Source organism: Pyxicephalus adspersus, chromosome Z (genome assembly GCF_032062135.1).
Source record: "Pyxicephalus adspersus chromosome Z, UCB_Pads_2.0, whole genome shotgun sequence".
Lineage (NCBI taxonomy): Eukaryota > Metazoa > Chordata > Amphibia > Anura > Pyxicephalidae > Pyxicephalus > Pyxicephalus adspersus.
In genome coordinates this window covers 44,694,348-44,717,893 of record NC_092871.1, presented here as the reverse complement: position 1 = coordinate 44,717,893, position 23,546 = coordinate 44,694,348, and the positions used below count along the sequence as shown (strand labels likewise).

The 23,546-nt window shown below is 41.5% G+C and overlaps 1 protein-coding gene across 3 annotated transcripts in view; it reads left to right on the top strand.

Annotated features, from left to right (window-relative positions):
* GARNL3 (GTPase activating Rap/RanGAP domain like 3) overlaps positions 1 to 16,499 on the top strand; it is a 140,321-nt gene extending 123,822 nt beyond the window's left edge. For all 3 annotated transcript variants that reach the window (XM_072431882.1, XM_072431880.1, XM_072431881.1), the window contains 14 exons: positions 1,298 to 1,402; positions 1,656 to 1,730; positions 2,607 to 2,718; positions 3,504 to 3,602; positions 6,671 to 6,787; positions 6,928 to 7,079; positions 7,932 to 8,090; positions 8,593 to 8,659; positions 9,722 to 9,829; positions 10,099 to 10,217; positions 10,812 to 10,947; positions 11,676 to 11,885; positions 12,353 to 12,464; positions 13,360 to 16,499. In XM_072431882.1, the coding sequence (XP_072287983.1) occupies positions 1,298 to 1,402; positions 1,656 to 1,730; positions 2,607 to 2,718; positions 3,504 to 3,602; positions 6,671 to 6,787; positions 6,928 to 7,079; positions 7,932 to 8,090; positions 8,593 to 8,659; positions 9,722 to 9,829; positions 10,099 to 10,217; positions 10,812 to 10,947; positions 11,676 to 11,885; positions 12,353 to 12,464; positions 13,360 to 13,522 (1,734 nt within the window). In that variant the 3' untranslated portion in view covers positions 13,523 to 16,499. The remainder of the gene's footprint in view (positions 1 to 1,297; positions 1,403 to 1,655; positions 1,731 to 2,606; positions 2,719 to 3,503; positions 3,603 to 6,670; positions 6,788 to 6,927; positions 7,080 to 7,931; positions 8,091 to 8,592; positions 8,660 to 9,721; positions 9,830 to 10,098; positions 10,218 to 10,811; positions 10,948 to 11,675; positions 11,886 to 12,352; positions 12,465 to 13,359) is intronic.
* The last annotated feature ends 7,047 nt before the right edge of the window (positions 16,500 to 23,546 follow it).

The following is a 23,546-nucleotide window of genomic DNA, read 5'->3' as shown; positions in this document are numbered from 1 at the left end:
TTGAGTGCTTTCAATCAGCTGTGGCTGCAGATGAACTCTTAATGGAGTTTCCTTATTGAGAGTTCATCTGCAGTTCAGTTCCCACGGTCACCAGGCTGTACTTATCCCTGGGTTCTGCAGTTCCACTGGGATCCCCAGGCACTGGAGGTTAAATATTCTCTAGTGCCCAGGGATCGCAAACAGGATTCCCAGGGCTGCAAGAATGAATGCAGCCCTGAGAATCCACTGCGATCCCGGGATCGCAAACAGAAGGATTCCCAGGGCTGAAAGAATGAATGCAGCTCTGAGAATCCACTGTGATCTCGGGGCACTAGAGTTTAATTAACCTCCAGTGCCTGGGGATCACAGTGGAACTGCAGATGAACTCTCAGTGGAGTTTCTCCATTGAGAGTTCATCTGCAGTTTATTTCCCACAGTCACCGGGCTGATAAGTCCCCCCCCCAATAGACTTTAATGGTGTTCTAATTGGGCGTTCAATCACCCGAAAAATATCGGCCTATTCGATCCAATAGCTGCTGAATCGAACACTCAGCTATTCGACCAACACTATTTACAGAGTTTCCATCATTTTAGGCATCTTTTGTGCAGTATGATGTTTATAAAAGCCATGTATCTAGCCAACTGTTATGTGCAGGTAAAAGAGTCTCCAGACTCAGAGAAAAAGCAAATCAGTGACTTAATATAATACTTTTAAATGATCTTCCTTCACTGTAATTCGGGGCCTGGCTGTGTAGGCATCATAGATAATATTTTTGTCTAGACACAAAAGTCTTCAAAGTTATTATTGCGTTGCACATGTGCCATAAATATGTGTAGTTACACTAGGGGTAGTAGAGCCAAGAATCGGATCTATGCATGACCTTTGAGTAAATTTACACTTTGTAAAACTCTTAAAATATCATTAACAAGCAGTTTTAGATTAGGTCTCCTTGGCCATCTTGTAAAAGTTAGAATTTCCCCAGATAGGGTAACATGCAGCACCTGTTTATTATTCTTATTGCCTCATGTCTGGTTATCTTAATCAGAGGGTGACTCCCCCCAGTCCTTTCCTCTTGATGCTTTATACTTATTGTTTTACCTAATCATTCCTGCTGCCCCTCCCATCTGATTCCTCTTCACAATTTTTCCCCTTTATAGAGTTCCCCAACCCTATAGTCCCATGATCTGTCTTGTTGGTCCCTCCGGCATTTTTCTTACAGCTCATTTCTCCTGCTGATCCTTTACCAATAGATAAAACGATAAACTATTTTTAAATTCAATAGTTAAAAGAAAATACATTTTTTTTTTGCTGTTTTAGAACATGCTCAACAGAAGGTCTTTTAGTGACGTTTTGCCAGAATCCCCAAAATCTGCCAGGAAAAAAGAAGAGGCGCGCCAGGCAGAATTTGTTAGAATTGGTCAGGTTAGTATTCTGTATCTTTTTGAAAGTGTGAGTTGTATAAGAGGAGACAATGAATTAGACATTTTGGGAATAATGTGACCTCCTTAGTGAGCCCACAGTCCTCTTCTGTACAGTTTACAAACCTTTGGCAGATCTCTGATAGTGGGCAGTATATTGCTGTAATCGGCATTAGGTTGATCTGTCTGTGCTTATGTCTGTTTGTTCTGTGTCATGTCATGTTCTGTGTTTAATGATGTTATATGAACCTTTTTAGGCTCTGAAGTTGAAGACCATAGTTAGGGGAGATGCTCCAACTAGTCTTGCTACCACAGGCTTGTACAGAAGAGAGGTAAGATGTCCACCGTAAGGTATATAGGACAATTACAAGAATATGTTTCTGGCTGATGATTGCTGGCGACATCAAACATTTTCATTTATTGTCTAGGCTGTCATGTAAACCAATGTTATGATAAACTCATGTGGCATTTTTACAATAAGTTTCTAAAAAAAATTACCTTACAAGCCATCAATTAAAATCAAGTACTGCTCGCTGTTTTTACCAATGGAACTCTTATTATAATGACAGTAATACTGGAGTTCAGTATATCAGAACAAGAGGTTCTCTTATTTCCAGAACATTTAAACCTCGGGTATATTACCTAGCTGCGGTTTGTCAGAAGTACAATGTGTAAGGGGTTATTGATAGAATACATGTCACTTCAGCACAGTGCCAGAGGAACCCTAACAAATTCCCAGGGTTGTGGCTTTTGGTCTTTATACAGAATGCATGCATTTCTTCAGTGACTTGCTCATGCCTCACAAAGGAGGTTTTCTTATTGTATCAGAAACAGTTCAGTGCTGTGTGGCAGCCCACTAATCACATTCAGTAGAGCTCCAGTCCTTTCCTTAAATATATGGCAAAGGTGTGTAGACACTCATCAAAGGAAAGATACAAAATTCTTTCAAACAGTTTGTGCATTGTAGTTGCATATTCTAATATCCATTTATTTTAATACCTGTGGGTGGAATTGCTGTTGGCATTTAGGTTCAAGACCATGGCATGTTACTGGAGTTTTGTATTTGGGTTAGGCTAAGTTTTGGGCTGTGTTGATCCTACAGTCCTCAAACTCATGAAATACAATTAAGCCTTATTCCAATATATTTATCCTGTAAGGAAAAATAAAATACTGTAATCAATTAATAATGACTCTGTTTTAATTGTCAGCCCTGGGAGTCTCAGTGTTTCTGCAACAACTTTAGCCATGAAGCCATCATTGGCGATTCCTGGGGCCCATCACTCTTCATATCCACAGATTCCGGAGTGTTGCTATTAGATGGTGAGAATCCTATCATTATCACCACTGAAGCCATTGCATCAACATTACAGCACAGCAGCTAGCATTCTTGGAAGGAGTGATCAGCATGGGCGGGCCCCATATGTTCTTAGTATAGCTTTCCTTTCTCTTCATACAGTAGAATACACGGAGCAACATAAAAAAAGAATCCATGTCTGCTGTGGTGACCACTCAATGACGAAAGGCAAAGCTGGTTGCTATGGGTTACTGCACATCACTATTGGAGGTTCTGCAATAGTGAATGTGAATGTAAAAAAAGCATTTACACAGATGTTAAAATGGTCTCTCTAATGGGTGAGCTTGCTGTATAAAACGCAGCATTTTGTGTAATAAACCCACAGGGCCCTCTTGGGAACAATCGTGGAGCTGCAGCTTTGAAGAAAAAACAAGTAAGATTTTGCTGCTCGCAGTCTCATTAAAGCTGCTCCATTCTTTATTGATTCATTTATTTCACTTGTTTTATTAATGTAATGCGCCATTGCCAATTACTGGCTATTTTTAGCTCCTGCTGGAGAAGGCTACAAATTATTGAGACATTAATGTCTCCCCAGCTGGAGATAAAACAGGGATTAATGTCTGAGCGATTTGGATCTTCCTTTTTTTCCATTTTGTGTCTGAAATCTGGACGATATGGACAGCATCCACCATGTTCATCTGACAGCATCAAGGAATGTAGAAGGAGGCTGTTCTGCTTTTTCCAGAGGGTGGCATTTTTGGGACAGTTGGTATTGATGAATGACTGATGTTTGCTCTGTCTTTTTTTACAGATGGTCAGCCAGAATTTGCAGTGTTCGATAAAACAGTGCAGATAAAACAGATGCATGTTCTGGAAATGCTTGATCTTCTGCTAACCCGAGTAGACAAAGGTGAGGCCAGTTGTTTCCTTGAGGATGGAGCTTTGCTTTATAAGAGAGTTACTGCCTATTACCCTATAGGGAGGACTCTCCTTGTTGCCCTGTGCAAGAGGCTACACTCCTACCTGTTACCATACAAAGAGGCTGTACCTGTCACCTTGTAGAGGGTTTCTAGCTGTCACCTTACAGGAGAGGCTTTTTCTGTTATCCTGTAGGAGGATCTTTATGAAGGTGGTTTCTGTTTACCATTAAGAACACCATAAGGCCTAAATACCACAGCAGACAGTATAACTCACTGGAATTAAAATGCTAATCTTTGCATTGGTCATAGATTTTTGTTTACACAGCGTGTGGAAAAATGACAAATAAAAACATACCTTTACTACATGAAGTCATGTAACGCATAGTAACTAATCGGACTTAGCATCTTCAGTCGGAAATCCAGGCCATTACAGGACAGGTTTTGATTGGTTACTACTGGTACTATGCTTTCACTGTTCTGTTAGTTGTTTCCTTTAGCAGCTCAATCAACCCTTACTTTGTTGGCTGTTGTGGTGGATAGGATGTTTAGGGAAGCAATCGGTATTGCTTATTTGCTATCTAGAATGGCTTTAGTGACTTGTAGGTATAGACCACATCCCAATTGTATTTTCCCATTATTTGTAGGGATTTCTTGTGGTAAACAGACAACACAATTTGTGTATCAAGTATTTTTGTTAAAACCAATTACATTTTATTTTTCAAACATTATTAAAACAATTTAAAAAATTCAGCTGATATAAAATTTACATATATGATTACAAAGACCTCCTAATCACATATAAACCAATAATTTTACATTAGAAAAACACATTTTTGAGGTTCCATACAGGTGTATGTGAATTTCACAACACGTTTCACAGAGCTATGTCTGTTTCATCAGGATGAGCGTATTCTATATATTCTAAATCAAAACATATATATATATATATATATCACAACAAATCCATATTTTAATTCAAGTGGGTATTCAAATATGCTTCAAAAAACTTACATGTGTTAAAAATGTTTTGTTCTAATGTAATATTATAGGGTTATATGTGATTAAGAGGTCTGTGTTATCATATATGTAAATTTGGTTGAATTTCTTTATTTTTAAAAGTTTTAATAAAGTTTGAAAAATAAATTGGTTTTAACAAAATACTTGACACACAAATTATGTTGTCTGTTTACCACAAAAAATCCTAACAAATAATGGGAAAATACAATTTTTCCTAAAAAACATTTTTGATTGCCTATTTGCTGCCATCTTGCTGTAGATCGTGGCAACTTCCCTGGTTACAGTCCTAATCCTTGCACCTAGTGCCGAAGAGCCCCATGATGACTGATGTTGTGTGCAACTGAGTACCGCATTTACTAGTCCATCCGCGTATAAGCCGAGGTACCTATTTTTACCTTGGAAAACAGGAAAAATTGATTGACTCGCGTATAAGACGAAAAAAATGGGAAAAGTCTGGCTTTTTCAAGTGCAACTTCATTAAGCATTGCTTCCAGTGATACAAGGTTCAGTGAGGTTCCCTATTGAAACCGCTATCTTCACCCATCTTATATAGAGTTTAGGCAATTTACTTGCCAAAAGAGTCACTTGTCTTGTGATTTAGGCACAGCCAGGAATTAGATAACACAGCCAGGGTGTTGACCCCACTTTACTGCATTTAAGCTGTACAGGCTGACTGCTGCATGCAGAACCCAAACCCTAATGATAATACCAACTCATATTCAGTATAAGCTAGGCTGGTCACATCGAGAAAATTAAATGTTAATTTTCAATATATCAAAAAAGTTCAGAATGAACTCCATACGCACAGCTGGCTGATCATTTGCTCGCTGGATAATATTTAGGAATCTCCTTACCTGTTTAATGAACTCGGTACAGGGCGCACGCGGTATTGAAGTTCCGCCCTGTGGGGTCACACGGGTCCCAGGCTGAAGTCATACTGCGCGGGTCCCGGCAAGGTAAGGTAAGACAAGGTAAGTACACTGTACATCCTCCCCCCCTTTGCAGCACTGCTTCCTGGCAAGGTAATTCAGCACTGTGTCACCATGCCAGGGAGCCTGACTGGCGTATAAGCCAAGAGTGACTTTTTCAGCACATTTTGGGTGCTGAAAAAGTCAGCTTATATGAGGGTATATACAGTAAGTAGAGAAGCAGTAGCTCATCTTGAGTTCTTGATCATAGTAATATTGGATTATTACAGGGCACATTGCTGAGTCTCTCCCTCTACCAAAGACACTGTTTCCAGGTATCAAGGCAGCCCTTTACATCTTCATACTGTTTTCCCTGTGGGAGTTGTAATTCTACTCAGCTAATATTGTGTTTTGTATGCACCTCTGCCACACAGCACAGCCAGCTACTGCTTCCTGGTTTAGAATTCCTGCATAGGAAGTGATTTAGGAAGCGGAATCACTGAACTAGGACAAGCCTGGAAATGTGTTAAAATGTGTAAAATGCAAGCTGTTGGAGCAGAATTATAGCTCATTTTGGAAGGTTAAACTATTTTATGTAAAAAAGTTTATCGGTGTGTTATGTAAGAAACCTTGCTTTTACTGTGCCCTGTCCTACGGAAAGTTGTTTTAATTTCTCAAAATAATGATTTGGTGATACGTGTCCTGTTGACTTATGAGGTGTGTATGACAGGTCCACTTGAATTAGAGTTCTTGCAAAAAAAACAATCCACCATTATCTGTCATACAGACGCTGCATTTATACCTGGTATTGACCAATGATGGAATTGGATAACAACCTGACATTGCTTCTGTTCTGTATCTATGTAATAATTCAGGAGATTTCTTGTGACTTCTTGTACTTGACATATCTGATATCCTCAGATATACTTGCTTACTTTTCATATTACCAGAACAGGAAGTAAGGGAAAATCCTTAAAGATCCTTGAGAGCTGGAAAAAAATGTTTTAGTTGCAGTTCAACTTAATTGTATGCAACCAAGTGAGTGTCTAAAATAAGCAGCATGATTTATATTGTGAATAGAGATTTTTTTTACAGATATTCAGTTATTTTTGCTGTGTCTTTTGCTCGTCTAGGCAAGGACGCACGTCTTTTTGTGTTTCGTCTTAGTGCCATCAGGAAAGGACTAGAAGACAAACAAGTCCCCAGAAACAAGTTTGAATGTCGGGAAAACAAATTGGAGAAAACAAAAGGTAAATTCACATTGGTTGGTGTTCTCCCTTTTGCAGCCCTCTCATCCTTCAGATAGAGAGATTTGTACAATCTGCAGTATTTCCCAATTATGAATACAAGATCGATGACACAATTCTGATGCAAGTCTTTTTATGCACAGGGTGTCATCTGTATGCTATTAACACACACCACAGCCAGGAGCTCCGAATAGTAGCAGCCATCAGAAACAAACTGTTGCTCATCACCCGGAAACACAATCCTTTCAGCAGCAGTGGAGGATATTCACCAGTGGAGGAATTTCAGTACATTCGGGTGAGGAGCCAAACGGACTGCATAATAGTAAAATAACCTGCATTGACCCCAACACACTGTACTTACATTCTGCTCTAAGAGTGCACTGATCAGTGTCCTTCTGTGTAAGCTGCTAAGCAAACTTAGGTTAGGTAAAAACATAGTTAACCAAAATCATTCCCTGCTCTTTCATTATATATGAGGACAATGTATTCAATCTATCAATGCTAGTGTAATGGCATCTGTCTGTGCCTCAGTGCTGCTGTGATAGTGAATTTCTTTTCTCCTCAGTATTGGTGTATAAGTATAAATGCTTGCTCCATGGCATTTCTTTTTTTACCTCATTGCCAATGCAATGGCATCTTTCTCTTCACCTGTCCTCCAAACCGCTGGTGTCTTTCTGTTCCCCTGAAAGTCAGTGTCTTGACACCATGTTTGTTTTTGTCCATACTGATGTAAATGTTTCTGTCTCTTTTCCGTCTTGGATGTCTTGATGTTCATCTAGTATTCTCAGAGTCATAGTGTCCATCTGTTTTTCTCAGTGGCGTCTGTCTATCCTTTTTACTGCTGTATTATGGCATATTTTTGTTCACTGTACTTGTGAGGAATGGCATCTCTTCGTTCTCCTCGGTGTTGTGCTCATCGTCTTTTCTGCTCAGTAATGATATCTTGAAGTCATAGGAGTACCTATCATTTCTCCTCGGTACTCATGTTGTGTCTGTTCTCCTTAATGCTGGTGTCATGGTGTTTGTTTGTTCTCCTTAGTAGTGGTTTCCTGGCCTCAGTTATTTCTTCCCAGTGCTGGGGTTGTTTTTTCCTTATTACACTGTTTTTTCCTTATTACACTGGTTAATGTTGATTTCTGTCTTGCAGGAAATCTGCCTGTCTGACCCCCCCATGGTGATGACTTTAGTTGATGGCCCAACTGGTGACAATGACAACATGATTTGTGTGGCCTACCGACACCAGTTTGATCTGGTAAATGAAAGTACTGGAGAGTCCTGCCGACTGCATCATGTTGATGCAAGTAGGGTGAGTTAAGCATCTTGTATTATATTGAATTGGTGAAAAGTATAATGAATGTGGCTTGAAAGAGAGAGCTGTAGCTGACATCTGCAGGTAAATGCTGGTAAACGTGTCGAATGTGCTTCTTGGATGCTCGGATGGTGGGGTGTGAGATGTGCTACTCAGATGCATGGCAACACAGGACCTGCCAGGTACACACAGTAAAGAAGATAACAGGTTCTTACAATTGACTTGGATGCAAAATTATTGCAGTAAAATAAAGAATTGTCTTCCATGATTATTTGGCACCAATTGAGAAGAAATTGTGAATTTGCATGTGAACTGTTGAATTCTGGGATGGTTTACTATTTCTCTGACCTGAATAAATGTATGGCAATGCAACCAGTAAAATTGAATGGCCAGGTGTTCAGGTTTTTCAACAACTTTTCTTCTTGTGTTACACGTTAAAGCAAGATATATGGAAACCCCATCCAAAATGTCCAGCTAGTCTTCCACATTATCATTCCAGGTTCATTTTGTTGCAGCAATTGATGTTTATGAAGATGGAGAAGCCGGATTACTGCTCTGTTACAACTGTGAGTGATTGGGGGCAATCATTAGAGGTATTCTGTGACTGGGGGCAGCAATTCAATATTTCAAGCTGGGTTGATAGTGTATGGGGGTTATTAGATTTTTAGAAGTGTTCTATGAATTGGGACCCCCTTATAGTGGGGTTGGTGAGTCATTGGCTCCAAAGCTTGGAGCTTGCTCCATTGTCTGAAGCTGAATAAATTCCATTTTTGGACAAAGTGCTGGGGCAGAGCAGCAATAAGGATTTGTTACATAAACTGGTACTATCTTATATATGGGAATGCCTTAAAATTGGAAATGGTTTGTTGTGTAGGTTCAAAATGTGTGAACATATCAACAGGGAAAAGTGTGTTACTTCAGATATCATTTTCACTGGCACTACAGACCAAACTTCTTTTTAAGTATCTGTAATTTCATATCCAAGTGATTTCTTAACAGGTAAAGTTAGAAGTTTATGCATATATACCAAACAATTTGAAAAGGGTCTTACCTAGTAAGGGCCTTAAGGGCCTATTTACAGTAGCACATTTTACACATATACTGAAATTGAATGAAATGAATAAAACCACTTAGTGCACATTGTATTATGCAATAAAAAGTGTCTGTTGAGCCAACAACCCTCCATCTTAAGTTATGACACCTATATACCTGAACTATTAAACACAGCCCACCCCTAATATTTCTTGAGCTATTCGGCTCTTTAATATAATCCAGCCTGTAAATGTGACAGGGATTGGTCATAGTGCAGTATTTCTGGGTGTTCAGCTGGCATCTAGTGCATTTTGTCATTTCTGTGTGGGATGAGAAATGTGTATTTATATTAAAGCAGATTTTCAGTGTGTAATTAACAGTGAGTACCAAAACACAAGATGTCAAAATAATCCTACACAACCATCGATGGGGCGACACCACAGAACAATAATGAAGCATCTGCCGCCTCTCTGGCGATGTAACAGAATAGAAAATACACATGGAAAAAGATAATTTCTCACACACATGTATGCATTCTGTATATGTATACAATATAGATGCATTTCACATGCTGATGTCATTTTCTTTTATTTCAGACATCTGTTACTACAAGAAAGTCATTCCGTTCAATGGAGGAACTCCACTCATTCAGCCTTCTGCGTCTGATTTCCATTTCAGCTGGAATCAGATTCCCAATGCTGTTGGTGAGGCTATACTTGTTTGCTATTTTACTCCCTCAGAGTTATTGTTAGGAGGTCTTCCTCTCCACCTGAGCTTGTAAGACCCTGCCAGGGCCTGGGAGAAGAGACTGAAAGTAGGTGAGGCAGAGGAATGGTCAGGGTCAAGTGAGTAGGAATATAAAGCAGAATAATTTCTTCTATTTATGTAAGGCTTATTTTTTTCTCCATGTTGACTATGAAAAGATTAGGCATATACATCTCCTGACATAATCTGTCTTTGGTCTGTCTGACAGTTTGTGCTTTCCCGTACATCCTGGCTTTCACCACTGACTCCATAGAGATCCGACTCGTTGTGAATGGGAACTTGGTGCACACTGCAGTAGTTGCAGAGCTGCAGCTGGTGGCATCTCGGGTAAGCTGTGCTGGTGTACACATTTGATGGGTGCATGGTTACATTCTGGACAACTAACAGATGGTTGCAATGGCTAAAACACAAGTGTATTCTGGGTGGATACTGAGTGGGTGCATAGATAAAATAGGAATTGATAGCATGTGGAGATACACAAACCCTGTAACCTCCCCTCATCTTGACGTACTATTCACTCATGGTACTATGGCTTGTGGCACATTGCTCCTATTATAGATCACACAACAGAAACTGCAGAACAATACCTGTAATAATTAAAATATTTGAATGTTAAAAGGTATTAGCATGCCACAAATGGGCAGAATCAGACCTAATCTTTGAGGGGAAAAACAGAGATTTTTGTTTTGCCTGTTATATTACCACCAGCCTGTCCTAATATTGAAGCTGCTTGGGGCAATTTCCCCGCTCATTATAATCCTCCTTTGAGATCATTAACCTATAGCAACCAAGCACTTTTTATTGTTCTGGCAGATTGATTAGTTATACAACACATCTCTGCACATATTAGGGGCCTCCCCATTTACACTGTTTTCTGTACAAATAAAAGAACAGGTGTGACACTGTGGCTTCTCTCTCCAGTCAGATATCTATTTTAAGGCCTCAGCAGCAGTGAGCACCTCATCAAATAGCAGCTCGAAGGATACGAGTTCGCACAGCTCACCACAGACCCCAACCGGCTATGAACTGCCAGTTTTTCCTTCTTTGCCAGCAGAAGGTAAACAATCCTTTGCATACTCTGAGTGGAAATCACACACAGGACTGTTTGTCATCACATTTCATCTGTTCTTAATGGCCTTTAAAGGATGATGCATAACAAGATGTTGCATATCAACCTCCAGTCACAAAGATTATTCACTGTTTACATCAGTAAATGTCACAGGTCAGCAGAGGGATGACAAGAATTAAATCCTGTCTGCTCCTATTTGTAGAGATGGCTTTTGTCAGCACTACAGACCACTAGGGTCATCATCAGTATCGTCTATGTTTTTTGAAATTACTCCATAGCCACCTAATGAATATGGAGAATATTTAAGAGAACATAATATGGCACAGCTTAGAAACACTGATCAGAAATCTGTTTATGTGCAGGAAATGTAATGTTAATTCCTCCCCTCTCCATATAACGGTCACTGTAATATTTCCAGTTCTTTGGGGGTGAGTGAACCTGACCAAAAATGCAGACATGGATGTGCCTGAAAGACTTGGAAAGCTTTGGATTCGGACAAGGAAATAAGGGAAGATGATGTGGAGATACTAATTTGTGTTAAGATAAAAGCCAACCAGAAACTGCTTTCCTTTTTTTTTATTGGATTGGTAAAGTAGGTGGTTTGAGGGTATCAGTAAAAACTTACTCAGCTGACCTTCTGCCGTGTTCCTGCCTGTCAGAAGATTGTCAAGAAGTCCAATTGCCATGTACAGAATGGTAAAAGTTGTTTTTTTTAGGGGACATCCAGTACAGAAACATCTACAAGATCCCACTAAGTAATTTGGTTGGACAAAGCATTGAGCGTCCTCTGAAGTCCCCGATGATCCCTAAAGTCATCACAACCCCAACATCCAGTGGCATCGCCTGCATACCTGTCACCCACTCCCTGTCACTGTCCCGCATGGAGATAAAGGAGATTGCATGTCGGACAAGGAAGGAATTATTGGGTAATCATCTATTAAATGTCCATTTTGTTCAATATATATATTTTTAATATGCAAGCTCCACACCAGATGCACCCTTAGGTTTACATGTTTAGATTTTTAAGTGTTTATATGAAAAATGAGAATAAACAGCGATTATCTAAAGAACCATAGAGAAGGCATGACTTGTTTGGTCAGATTGATGCACTTTGTTCATGTGGAAAAATTAGTCATCCCTTAGTCTTTCCCCGCAGGTTCTTTTTTCAGACACTGACAGCTGCATTCTCCTGCTGGCCTTCTAGCGTTGGAACGAGTAATACCATCAACCTGCCATGAAACTAAAAAAAGCTTCACCCAACTAAAATCTTCTGCTATACACTGCAACTAACTTTTTTTTAGAACAGGCTGAATATAGGAAAACAAAACAAATAAATATATTGGTGCTGCCAGTGATGGTGGTTTTGAATGTTTCTTTTCTTTCTCATATTGAGGTCTTACTGGGGACACAAAATCTGAAGGGTCACAGCGACAAAAAAGGTTTGCCAAAAAAGCAGTGGAGGAAGAGACTAAAGAAGAAGCTGTACAATCAACCAGCACTGAAAGGTAAATGACAGGCACTATGCACAATTTTGCACACCATCATCTCTGAAACTCTGCAAGATCTCACCACCCAGAGCTGAATATCTTGACACTGTGTGGGGCAAGAGGGATTTCATAGCTTTAGCACCTTTGTGCAGTAGACGGTTTTGAATGTTTGGAATAGGTAGAGATTCCCTGCTAACTCGTTGCACAAATTTATTGACAAAACGCTCAGTTCAGTGTATGTGATGGTACCCATTGCAGCTGTAAAAACATACAGAAAATTACTTTGCTTATCTACTGTCATTTTCTGTTGCTACCCCATGTGAGCCCAGATGGTGCCAGCTCTGCCTCCAGGACCCCTTGTGTCGCCTTTACCCTTTTGCTGCAGAAAACTTTTGTTTTTCCAGACATACTGCACAACTCCAGTTACCAGTTAGGAACAACAACAGTGGTTGTTCCTAACTGGTAATCAGTCAGGATGAATTGATGAACAACATTGAGAAACTACTGTCTACGTGTCAGATTATCTGATGTGGAAACGTTACTGTAGTTTTTATGGTGTATCAGGTTTACAATACCAAAGCTTTCACATTTAGCTAAAGAGTTAGATTGTAATCTGCAGAGCCTACCCAAATACCCCCAACTTCAATTTTATTGGGAAAGTAAATACTTTGCCTGTTGTAAACAACCTATTGCAAGGCCACAGGACTGTTGTGTGGGGTGGTGGCACTTTCTGAATAGGTACTTTATGATAATTTGATGATAGACATAGATGTTGATTATTAAACATCTTACAATAATACAAATGGGCCTTAATTATGAGAATTCTGGAACCTGTGTAAAAATGGCCATATAGTGTAAACCTTAGAAAACCTAGTTCATGACATTATATATAGATTTTTTTTTTTTTTACCAGGATTAATTCGGGCTCTTTTGAAAGTAATTCGGAAAGTCAGCGCCATTGTTCAACCAGTTCTGATCCAGAATCCAACATCAGTGTGGAGGAGAGCCCCCCATTTAGCGGCAGTCCCTTCCACATTGCGGAGTCCTTTGATGAAGATATTGTTGATTTAAAGTGACGACAATCTTGTTTACCCTGCACCTTATCCACCCTCTTCCCTTATACGTCACTGGAATGTCACAACACAGCTGTTTGCAATGGAGAGCCTGAGGTAGGAGAGGACAGTCTGTGCATTAGGACTACTGGACAATCCAATAATAAACAATATCATATAATTTTATGCTATCCTTTGCTGCAGAACACAAAATTTGTTAAACTGAGTTTCATGAACTGACATTGCTGACAGACAAATGAACTGAATCATCTGATCTATACCCATCCCTTATTTACAATGTAGCATGCTACAGCCTCGCTTCCTGTAGCAAATAATATGCGGGCTGTCGGATCACCTTTGCTCATTGCAGCACATGAAGTCATGGAACATCAGTAGGTTATGGGAGGTGGGAGATTTCTAGATGACTGTATCCTGTTACTTATACTTACAAATTTTACCTCAGCTTAACGAACATTGGAAATCAACCCCGACCTTACCTGTCATGTCTATGAAATGTAAGCACCGTGAATACAAGAGCCATATAGGAAGATGTGACTTGTGCAGCATCCCAGCTGTTATATCTCCTTTCACTGTGGTAATTAGCTAAAACAGAGTAGACAATTGAAACCTGCTGGAATCTGACAGCTGCCACAAACCATTACAGTTGAACTCTAGGTAGAATGTCTGTCCACCCAATTCGGGGATTAACACAAGTCTGTCATTTATCCCAGCCAGGTAGATAAGTTATAAACTGTAAAAGGAATGCAGTTACACCCCTCTGATAGGACAGTGAAGGCCGATAAGTTAGCTCTCTCACTCTGCTCTCATCTAAGCATGTTCTTTGTTGGCACATTTGCATGCAACATACCTGGTTGTCTCCCAGTGCTACCCTCTCCTCATTTCCCAAACCCAGAACTGCTATACAGGCGATTTCTTGAAGCTGATATGAGGTCAAATTCAGGTACTTGCACTAGTAGTTGAATTATGATTTATTACTAAACACTAGTTACTGTTTAGTGTTTAATTTAGTGTTTATTACTAAACACTAAATTACTAGAGCTCAGTTATTCTGTATAGGTTTTTGACGTTCAGGAATAAAATAGGTTGAAGTATATCCACACAGGAAAATCCAATTACTTGAAGCTTCTCTGGAGATATTTGGATAACAGTGTGACCACTGTTCTTGAAAATTGTTTACGAAACGTTCCTGTGCAGATAAAGCAGAGAGAGGACCGGTGCGTACATGGACACGGGCAGATATCCCACTGCTGTACACATTTAGGAGGGCAATGACCTATGCCTAGGGGCAGGTGAACAAGCATATGACCTGCACTTATGGATGCAAAGAAGTGAGTGATGACATACAACTAGGGATAGGTAGAACAGCAGTGTTCTTCCCAACCCCTTTTTAGTCACCACCCGGCTGTTTTGGGGTAGTTACTGATGAGTTGGGTCACAATACAAAATTTCTTCCCACCCTGCTTAAAAATGTTTCTGGAGCACTGAACAGGGAGATGATTGGTCTGTACACACATAGGCAGATGACCTTTGACTCCACATAGATGAGCAGGGAGATCACCTGTGTATGCCCAAAAAATGAAACAGACGTTTGAGATGTAATAACAAAGACAAAATGTGATGTCCTGCACTTACACACATGTAAGAAAATAATAGGCAGTTGACCTTTACTTACTGACAAGGAGATAACTCCTTACTGCTTACACACAGAACCAATGCTTATATCCACATAGAGATGGAATAAAGAGAGGTCATATTCTTGTACACATACTGTATGTACATGCAGAATAAATGGTTGGTTACATACAGATGTGTAGAGGAAGATGATCAGGGGGTGTGTGTGTGTGTGTATGTATGTGTGTATATATATATATATATATATATATATATATATATATATATACACACACACACACACACATATACACATATATACATACATACAGACACACCAGGATAGTGACACCCACTTACACTGGTGGGCAGAAGGCAGAACAGTGAGATGAGTGGTGAGATCACCAAATTCTTTTCACAGAGAAAATTTTTAAACTCCTCCCCCCCCCCCCCCCCCCCCCCCCCCGAGGGGTCTGATTTTGTCACAGCTGTAAAAAGGGATAGCATGGAGTGACATCTCTGTGTACCTCAGTTTCCCCTGCTGCAGGCCATTTTCTCAGGATTTCTTCAGTCACATTGAAGCTGTGATTTTACTATGTAAACAGGGGAAGCAGTCAACCCATCTGGTTTTTGAAGTTCTGCACCCCCTGCAGGCTGGGGGTGGTAGTATAACACTCACTGGAGGCCTCCTGGGCTGCCAAATTCTGTTGCCAAATGACCCAGAGGTAGTGGCCAGATGGCTATCAGCGCTACGGCCAGTGTTGTGACACTTTCTGGATAAAAGCCAGTGACGTCTGTTCTGTGGCCTGCCCTGTGAACTGCATGCCCCCACCCTAACCCCATTACCTGTCTAAATGTGAACTCCCAACACTATGACGAGCCTTGATGAGAACATTTAAAAAAAAGAAAAAAAAATATTTTTTTGCAGATTTACTTATTTATTATTAAATGTTTAACTTGGTGAATGGAATAATGTTACAATGGCAAGGTTTGTACAATTTCCTCTTTTTTGATTTATTTTTGTTACCTTTTTTCCCTGTCGGGTCAGTTTTTATTTGCTTTCTTATACTCCCAGAACTATTTGCAGTGGTTTTGTATCTGATTCTTTACTGTTAGACTGTTGCTAAACTTCTGTGATACAAAAAAACAAACAAAAAGATTACCACCAAGTGTCTTAAACTATATTGTACTTCATTGTTTTTAAGCCAAGTGATAATGTAAATGTTTTGGTGTTTCAGATGTGGCCTGTATAGATACTGAATTATTGATAAATAACAAATATTACCACAATATTTTAAAGTGCTGTGGGGTCACTGCTGTGGAGGTGGATTATTTTGTTCTTATATATAATAAATATTTATGAACTTTGGTCTCTTATTGCACTTTATCAGTAAATAAAAGGATTGGAGATCACAGTGTTATTGTGAGATGGGGAAATGCTTTTATTTCTGTTATTTAATACAATGTCCTACTTTAAGTTGCGTTGCCCTCTTCCCTCCAGTCCTAATGGGTAAAACTATAAATTCATCCCTCTGTCAATTTGGATGAAAGTTTGCAGACAACCAATCCAATCCCTCTACATTTCTCGTTTCAATGCATACTAAGACAATGACTCGTTCTGCCACCTGGTGGCCAATAATCAGAAGTGCACAGCAATCACAATAGTAAAAGTTGTATTTTCTTACAAATTTAGTGATGAATCTGGGTCGAATTGACAGGTGAATCATTTATAAATACACCCTGTATTTACCAGTATATACTTTATTACAGCCTGAACAACCCACCACACTCCATCTAAGTAATTACAAATGACAGCTTGCCTTTTATTTAGGTGATTGCATAATGAGACTTCACCTCAATAATGAAAACCTGAAATAATAGAACTATGGCAACTGCCCTCTGACAAATTCTAGTTGCATGTTATTCCTTTGTTCCAGTTTTAATACTTTTTTCAAATCAAAACAACTTTGAAGCCAATACTTTTTCTGGGTTAGTGACCGAGAAGATATTGGACCCAGAGAATCAGCAATATTAATAGTAGGTATGCATTTCTCCGAGTTTGCTTTAAAGAGAACCTGTCACTAGACCATTCTTTTTTTTTATTTGAAATATATCTTTATTGAAAAAAAATTTCCACAAATATACCAAATTTTTACATACATACAAAACATGCAAAAATAAACAAAATCGTAGACATTCTTCAAACACCAAACATAACATAACAAGATCAATTCAAACATGTCTAAAATATGGTAAACACATACACATATTTCTGAGTTCTCCTTTTCCTTTTATGAACATATCTTTCATAAGGTATTTAGTGCTTTTATTGAGCCTATAAATCATTATTCACTGTCGAATTGTCAATATTCTCTATTAGCTCTATATCATGATAAATATTTACAACTCTCCAAAATAGCCATTTTCTCCCCATCTATAAATACTTTATCCATAAATGGATACCATTTTTGAAAAAATGGTGTAATAAATTCCTAATTTCTTTGCTGAGTCTTTAACATTTCTCAATAGAAAATAATTTTCATGGAAAGATGGATTAGGTGAATATATCCACTAAATTATATATGCCATTATTGCTCTTCTTGCTGCTAATAGGCAGATATTTATCCATTGTCTTTCCTTTTTTGATAAAGCTAGTAACTCCCTCCCAACATCCAAAAACCAATATACCATCTGTATGGGCTGCAGAAAGCCAATGCGCTGCCGGCTATGAGGAACACCCTCTAGTCGGATCGGCTCCCTTAATGGCCTACCTGAAGGAGTGGATCGACAGCCTTGTTACAGGAACGAGCAGGCATGCAGACACGCCACAGATAGGAGCAAGCACATGGGCTTACCTGGCTCAAGCTAATTATGACCAGGAAGTCGGGGACAAAGAACAAGGACCGTATGCCACGCTCTCAGACACTGCGGCTGGCAACCAAGATGGCGACTGCCCAGGGCGAACAAACAGCTGCAGGCACTGCACCTTAGGCGGCAAAAACGACATAACTAGCAGGTAGGAATGGGGGCCTTAATGAATCTGGAAGAGGGGGAACCTCACCTCGAGTACTACTAACTAGCCCCCGGGTAGAATAGATGCCTCCTGCTCCCAGCCTCCAACAATTTTCCTCTTTTGACACATCATTAAGCACTGCTCATAACCTACAACAACAAATCATGGGAGAATTACTACCTTATAGTCCTCATGAATTGACCCAGATACCAGGTTCCCTGTCTTAACTCAGGACCCTCTAATCGCAAGCCCCCCATTAGAGCTTTCCATGGAAGAAAGTAGGCTTTTTACACATATGACAGTACTACTGCAAACAGAATTAGCCAAAACCACAACAATTATTACCACTGAACTGAGGCAAGATTTGCAAAACCTGGGAAATAGAATTGATGCTTTTGAAAATAAAGAAGTTAAGACAATTTTAAAGGTTTCACAACATTCTAAGGAAATTGCGGCATTGCATAATCAGATAGAGGACTTGCAATTTAGAATTGATAACTTGGAAAACAGATCCCTCAGAAATAATTTTAGGATAAGAGGCCTTCCAGAAGATGTGAAAGCTGTTACAGAGGGAACAGAAACATTTTTGCAAAGTGTATTACCAGAATTCCCAGAGTCTCAGCTGGAGATCGACAGAGCCCATAGGGCTCTGATGGCCCCAAGATCGCATGGTACCCCAAGAGATGTGATAGTAAAGTACCATTAATTTTCCACCAAAGAAGCCTTAATTATAAGGTAACGAGGTCTGGAGCACATCAATATGGAAGGTCATAAAAATTCAAATATTTTCAGACCTGACACCTTTTACCATCCAGCGTAGGAGGGCACTCAAGCCTTTGTTACAGGTTTTGGTTAACCATAAGATCAAATATACCGTGTTTCCCCGATTTTAGGACATCCCCATTAAGTAAGCCACCCCCGATTTTTAAAAAAATAATTAAAATAAGACACCCGTTTATAAGACAGCGAGCCCACGGCGTCCCTGGGGATCCCAGCCGCAGAGGGAGACGCCGCTGTAGCAGGCAGCATGGCCGAGGCTGCTGCCCTGCTCGCAGCGTGTCCCTCTCTGCAGGCAGAGGGATCTGTCCTGGCCAAACTACTGTTCGGCCAGGTGGCATCCCTTGCATCTATCTCTATGGACGTGGTTACAGAAACTCCTGTTCTCAGCACTCCTTTGGATGTGCAAAGTAGTGCACATCCTAGGAGTGCTGTGGGAAAAGGTGCTACCATGCGTGCCTCTTGTACCCCCCGAGGGCGTGGCACTCGGCTGCCTCGCCGCGGGGCATAGTTTGAATAGTTTGAACTCTCCAATCAAATGGCGCAGATGGCGCAAGGTCACTGGCCATTTAAGGAGAGCCTGTACAGCATTGCTCGCTATAAGCCTCTGTGAACACAGTGTGCTTGGGTGCGTCCTTGTGTTGGTTTATGCTAATCCCGTTCGTCATTTCCATAGCGACCTTTTCCTGACCTGCCTTTGCCTTAACTTCCTGTACTTTGCTTATCGGACTTAACCCTTGTCATGTTTTATAACAATAATAAAACGTGATAAAAGGATATCTAGAGTTGGTTGTGGTTTGTGTGCCCAGGCGCATTACAGGTAGGTAAAAGAAGGATGATGGTTACATTGTGGCTAATATAATGATTACACTACCAAATATGTTTTTATACTAATGCTAAAAATATAGATAATTTCTGTTTGAAATTATTTTTGATTATTACTGTTTAGTAGGTCTGTCAAATAATAATGTGTATGATAATGGCTGAAAAATGCAAGCACTTACCTATGGTATAGAACTGAATCCCATAGATTGTGACTATCGAATCCATGAACAATATAGATTCTAGTGGAAATTTCCCTAAGAGGTGGCTTTAAATAAATAATCTCACTACTATTCCACTAGACTCAAAAGTTCAAATTGGGGGGCGATTGGAGCTAGAGAGGTTACACATGCCCTTAACTAACAGGGAATCTGTAAGGAACTTTCCCGTCCTGCGAGCCCACGGCGTCCCTGGGGATCCCAGCCGCAGAGGGAGACGCCGCTGTAGCAGGCAGCATGGCCGAGGCTGCTGCCCTGCTCGCAGCGTGTCAATTACGGTCGCTCCCAGGGCAAGACTCGGGTCCAAATGTATCCAGTCCAGCTGTGCCAATGGAACCCCAGATTCCTTTACCAGAGAAATTTTCACGAAACAGAGAGGACTTCCCCAACTTCCGGGACTCCTGTCTTCTGTATTTCCAACTTCGCCCTATTGCCTCGGGGACAACACGCCAACGCATTAGAGTGGTCATCTCCCTCCTGAAAGGTGAGCCGCAGAGGTGGGCATTCAATTTACCGCCAGATGACCCGGCGTTCAGTTCGGTCACTGACTTCTTTGTTGTCATGGGGGTGATTTACGATGACCTGACCCGGACAGCGGAGGTAAATTGGAATACCTTGCTCAGGGGAGACGTCCCGTGGAAAAATATGCAGCAGAATTTCGGCGCTGGGCCACCTGTACCCGTTGGGGAGACGCAGCTCTACTCCATCGGTTCCGTCAAGGCCTCAGCGATCAAGTCAAAGACCTGCTGTTGGGTCTCCCTTCTCCATCCACCCTGGATCTTGCGATACAGCAGTCCATCTGTGTTGACCGGAGGATCCGGGAACGCTGTCTAGAAAGTCCGTCCGTAGAACCAGGAGTCGTTCTCCCCCTCAGTTAAAACCCAGACCTCTGGTGAATACTCCAAACGCCACACCACCTGCAAAGTTTCCATCCTTTGTGCCTGACCTGGGGGAACCCATGAAGATTGGATCATCCAAACTCGCCCTCGCCAAACGCAATCGGCGTTTGCAAGATAGACTTAGTTTTTACTGTGGCGATCCTGGTCATAGGGCAAGGACATGCCCTCGCAAAGGACCTGTAAGGACCCAGTGTATCGGGGGTGCAGAAGGGAGCCCCTCAGACCCGTTGGCCTGGTCTACTCGACGCATCCTGGTGCCGGCTACTATATGCTGGGATGGGAAGTCCCGTCAAGTCATGGCCTTTCTTGACTCCGGGGCAGAGGGTAACCTACTGGACCAAGATGTTGCCTCTGAACTGGGAATACCAATTGCCCCTTTGGGATCTGAACTGTCCTTGGCAGCCATTGATGGCACCCCTCTTCAAAAGGGTCTTACACCCTCTATTACCGCACAAGTGCAACTAACAGTGGGGGCCTCCCATAAGGAAGGGATCCACCTTATTGTGATCAGGATGGTAAAAACCCCCGATTCTAGGCCTCCCTTGGTTGAAAACCCGTAACCCTATCAATAATTGGGAATCGGGTCAAATATTCAATGGGGAACCAAATGTCAGGCTAGATGCCTGACTCCAGTAATGCCAGTACGGGCCCTTGAGGTGCTTAAAAAGCTGCCCGAGCCTTACTAGGAGTTTGCTGATGTATTCTGCCCCTGATCAGCTGACAAACTCCCTCCTCATCGTTCCTATGATTGCCCTATTGAGTTACTCCCGGGTACCATGCCCCCTAGGGGTCATTTGTTCAATTTCACCAGGCCAGAGATAAAGGACCAGAAGGAATACATCCGAGAAAAGTTAAAGAAGGGCTTCATCCGGCCATCCTCTTCCCCTGCAGGTGCTGGCTTCTTTTTTGTGGAGAAGAAGGATGGCGGGTTAAGACTCTATATTGATTACAGGGGCCTAAACAAGATCACTGTAAAGAATCGGTACCCGTTGCCCCTTATGGATGACCTGTTCTCTCAGGTCAATGGTGCCCGATTCTTCACCAAGCTAGACTTGAAGGGGGCTTACAACCTTGTCCGCATTAGGATTAGGGTTATGAATGGAAGACTGTCTTTAACACCAGGAATGGGCATTTCGAATACTTAGTAATGCCCTTTGGTCTGTGTAATGCCCCGGCAGTATTCCAGGAATTTGTGAATGATGTAATCCGAGAATTTCTGGGAAAATTTGTGGTCGTGTATCTTGATGATATTCTGATTTATTCATCTGATCTTCTCCTCCACAGAGCACAAGTACGCCAGGTCCTCCAGAAGCTCAGAGAAAACTGCCTCTATTCAAGATTGGAGAAGTGCGCCTTCGAGGTACGTGAGGTTGCTTTCCTAGGGTATATTCTGTCAGATCACGGGTTGGCCATGGATCCAAGCAAGGTCTCAGCAGTTCTGGAATGGCCGCAACCCACTGATCTCAAGGGCATTGAGCGCTTTTGAGGTTTTGCAAATTTTTATAGGAAGTTCATACGGAACTTCTCGTCCATTGTCCACCCTCTGACGAACCTCACTAGGAAAGGGGCGGATTCCTCAAGGTGGACTCCAGAAGCTTGCGAAGCCTTCAAAGCGCTGAAAAGGGCTTTCTGCAGTGCACCCGTATTGGTGCATCCAGCGGAGAGCAACTATGACGTGGGCAATCGGGAGCTTCTGGCAGTAAAATGGGCTTTTGAGGAATGGAGGCATTGGCTGGAAGGGGCAGAACATCCCATAACGGTCTATACTGACCATAGAAATCTGGAGTATATTGAAGGGGCTAAACGCTTCAACGCCCGGCAAGCCCGTTGGGCCCTGTTTTTACGAGGTTCAACTTTCAAATTACTTACAAACCAGGTTCAAAAAATGTGAAAGTTGATGCCTTGTCCCGTTGTTTCCCAGAGGCAGCTTCCTTTTCAGATCCGTGCCCTAGCCCCATATTGCCCCCGCAATGTTTGGTGTCAGCCATACAAACTCCAGTATTATTACAGAATCTGATGAACCTCTTGGCACCCCACCAGACCGACTACCCCCCTGCAAAACCTGAAGGGCGGCTGTATGTTCCCCTCCATCTTCGCTTGAAGGTTATCCAACAGCTGCATGATTCTAAAACTGCTGGCCACCCAGGAATTAACAAATCCCTAAATTTAATTAAAAGGCACGTTTGGTGGCCTCACATGTCAGTGGATGTTGAATCCGTGCATGCCCAGTTTGTGCTCGGAGTAAGTCCTCCCGTAACGCTCCCTCCGGCACTCTGCTGCCTCTGCCCATTCCTGCTGCTCCATGGACTTCATCACGGACCCTCCAGGGTCCTTAGGGTTTACGGTGATCTGGGTAGTGGTAGATTGCTTCAGTAAGCAAGCCCATTTCATACCGCTACCCAAGTTACCCTCAGCCAAGGAATTGGCTGATTTGTCTGTGTTTCATGTGTTCCGCCTTCATGGGGCTCCGGAGAACATTGTTTCAGACTGTGGGGTTCAGTTTGTGTCTAGGTTCTGGAGGGAGTTCTGTGCCCAAATGGGCATCAAGCTTTCCTTTTCGTCAGGGTTTCACCCCGAGACGAATGGCCAGACTGAACGAACCAACCAAACACTGGAATACCTTCGGAGCTTTGTATCTGATTGCCGGGAGAGATGGGCTGACTATCTCCCCTTTGCGGAGGTGGCAT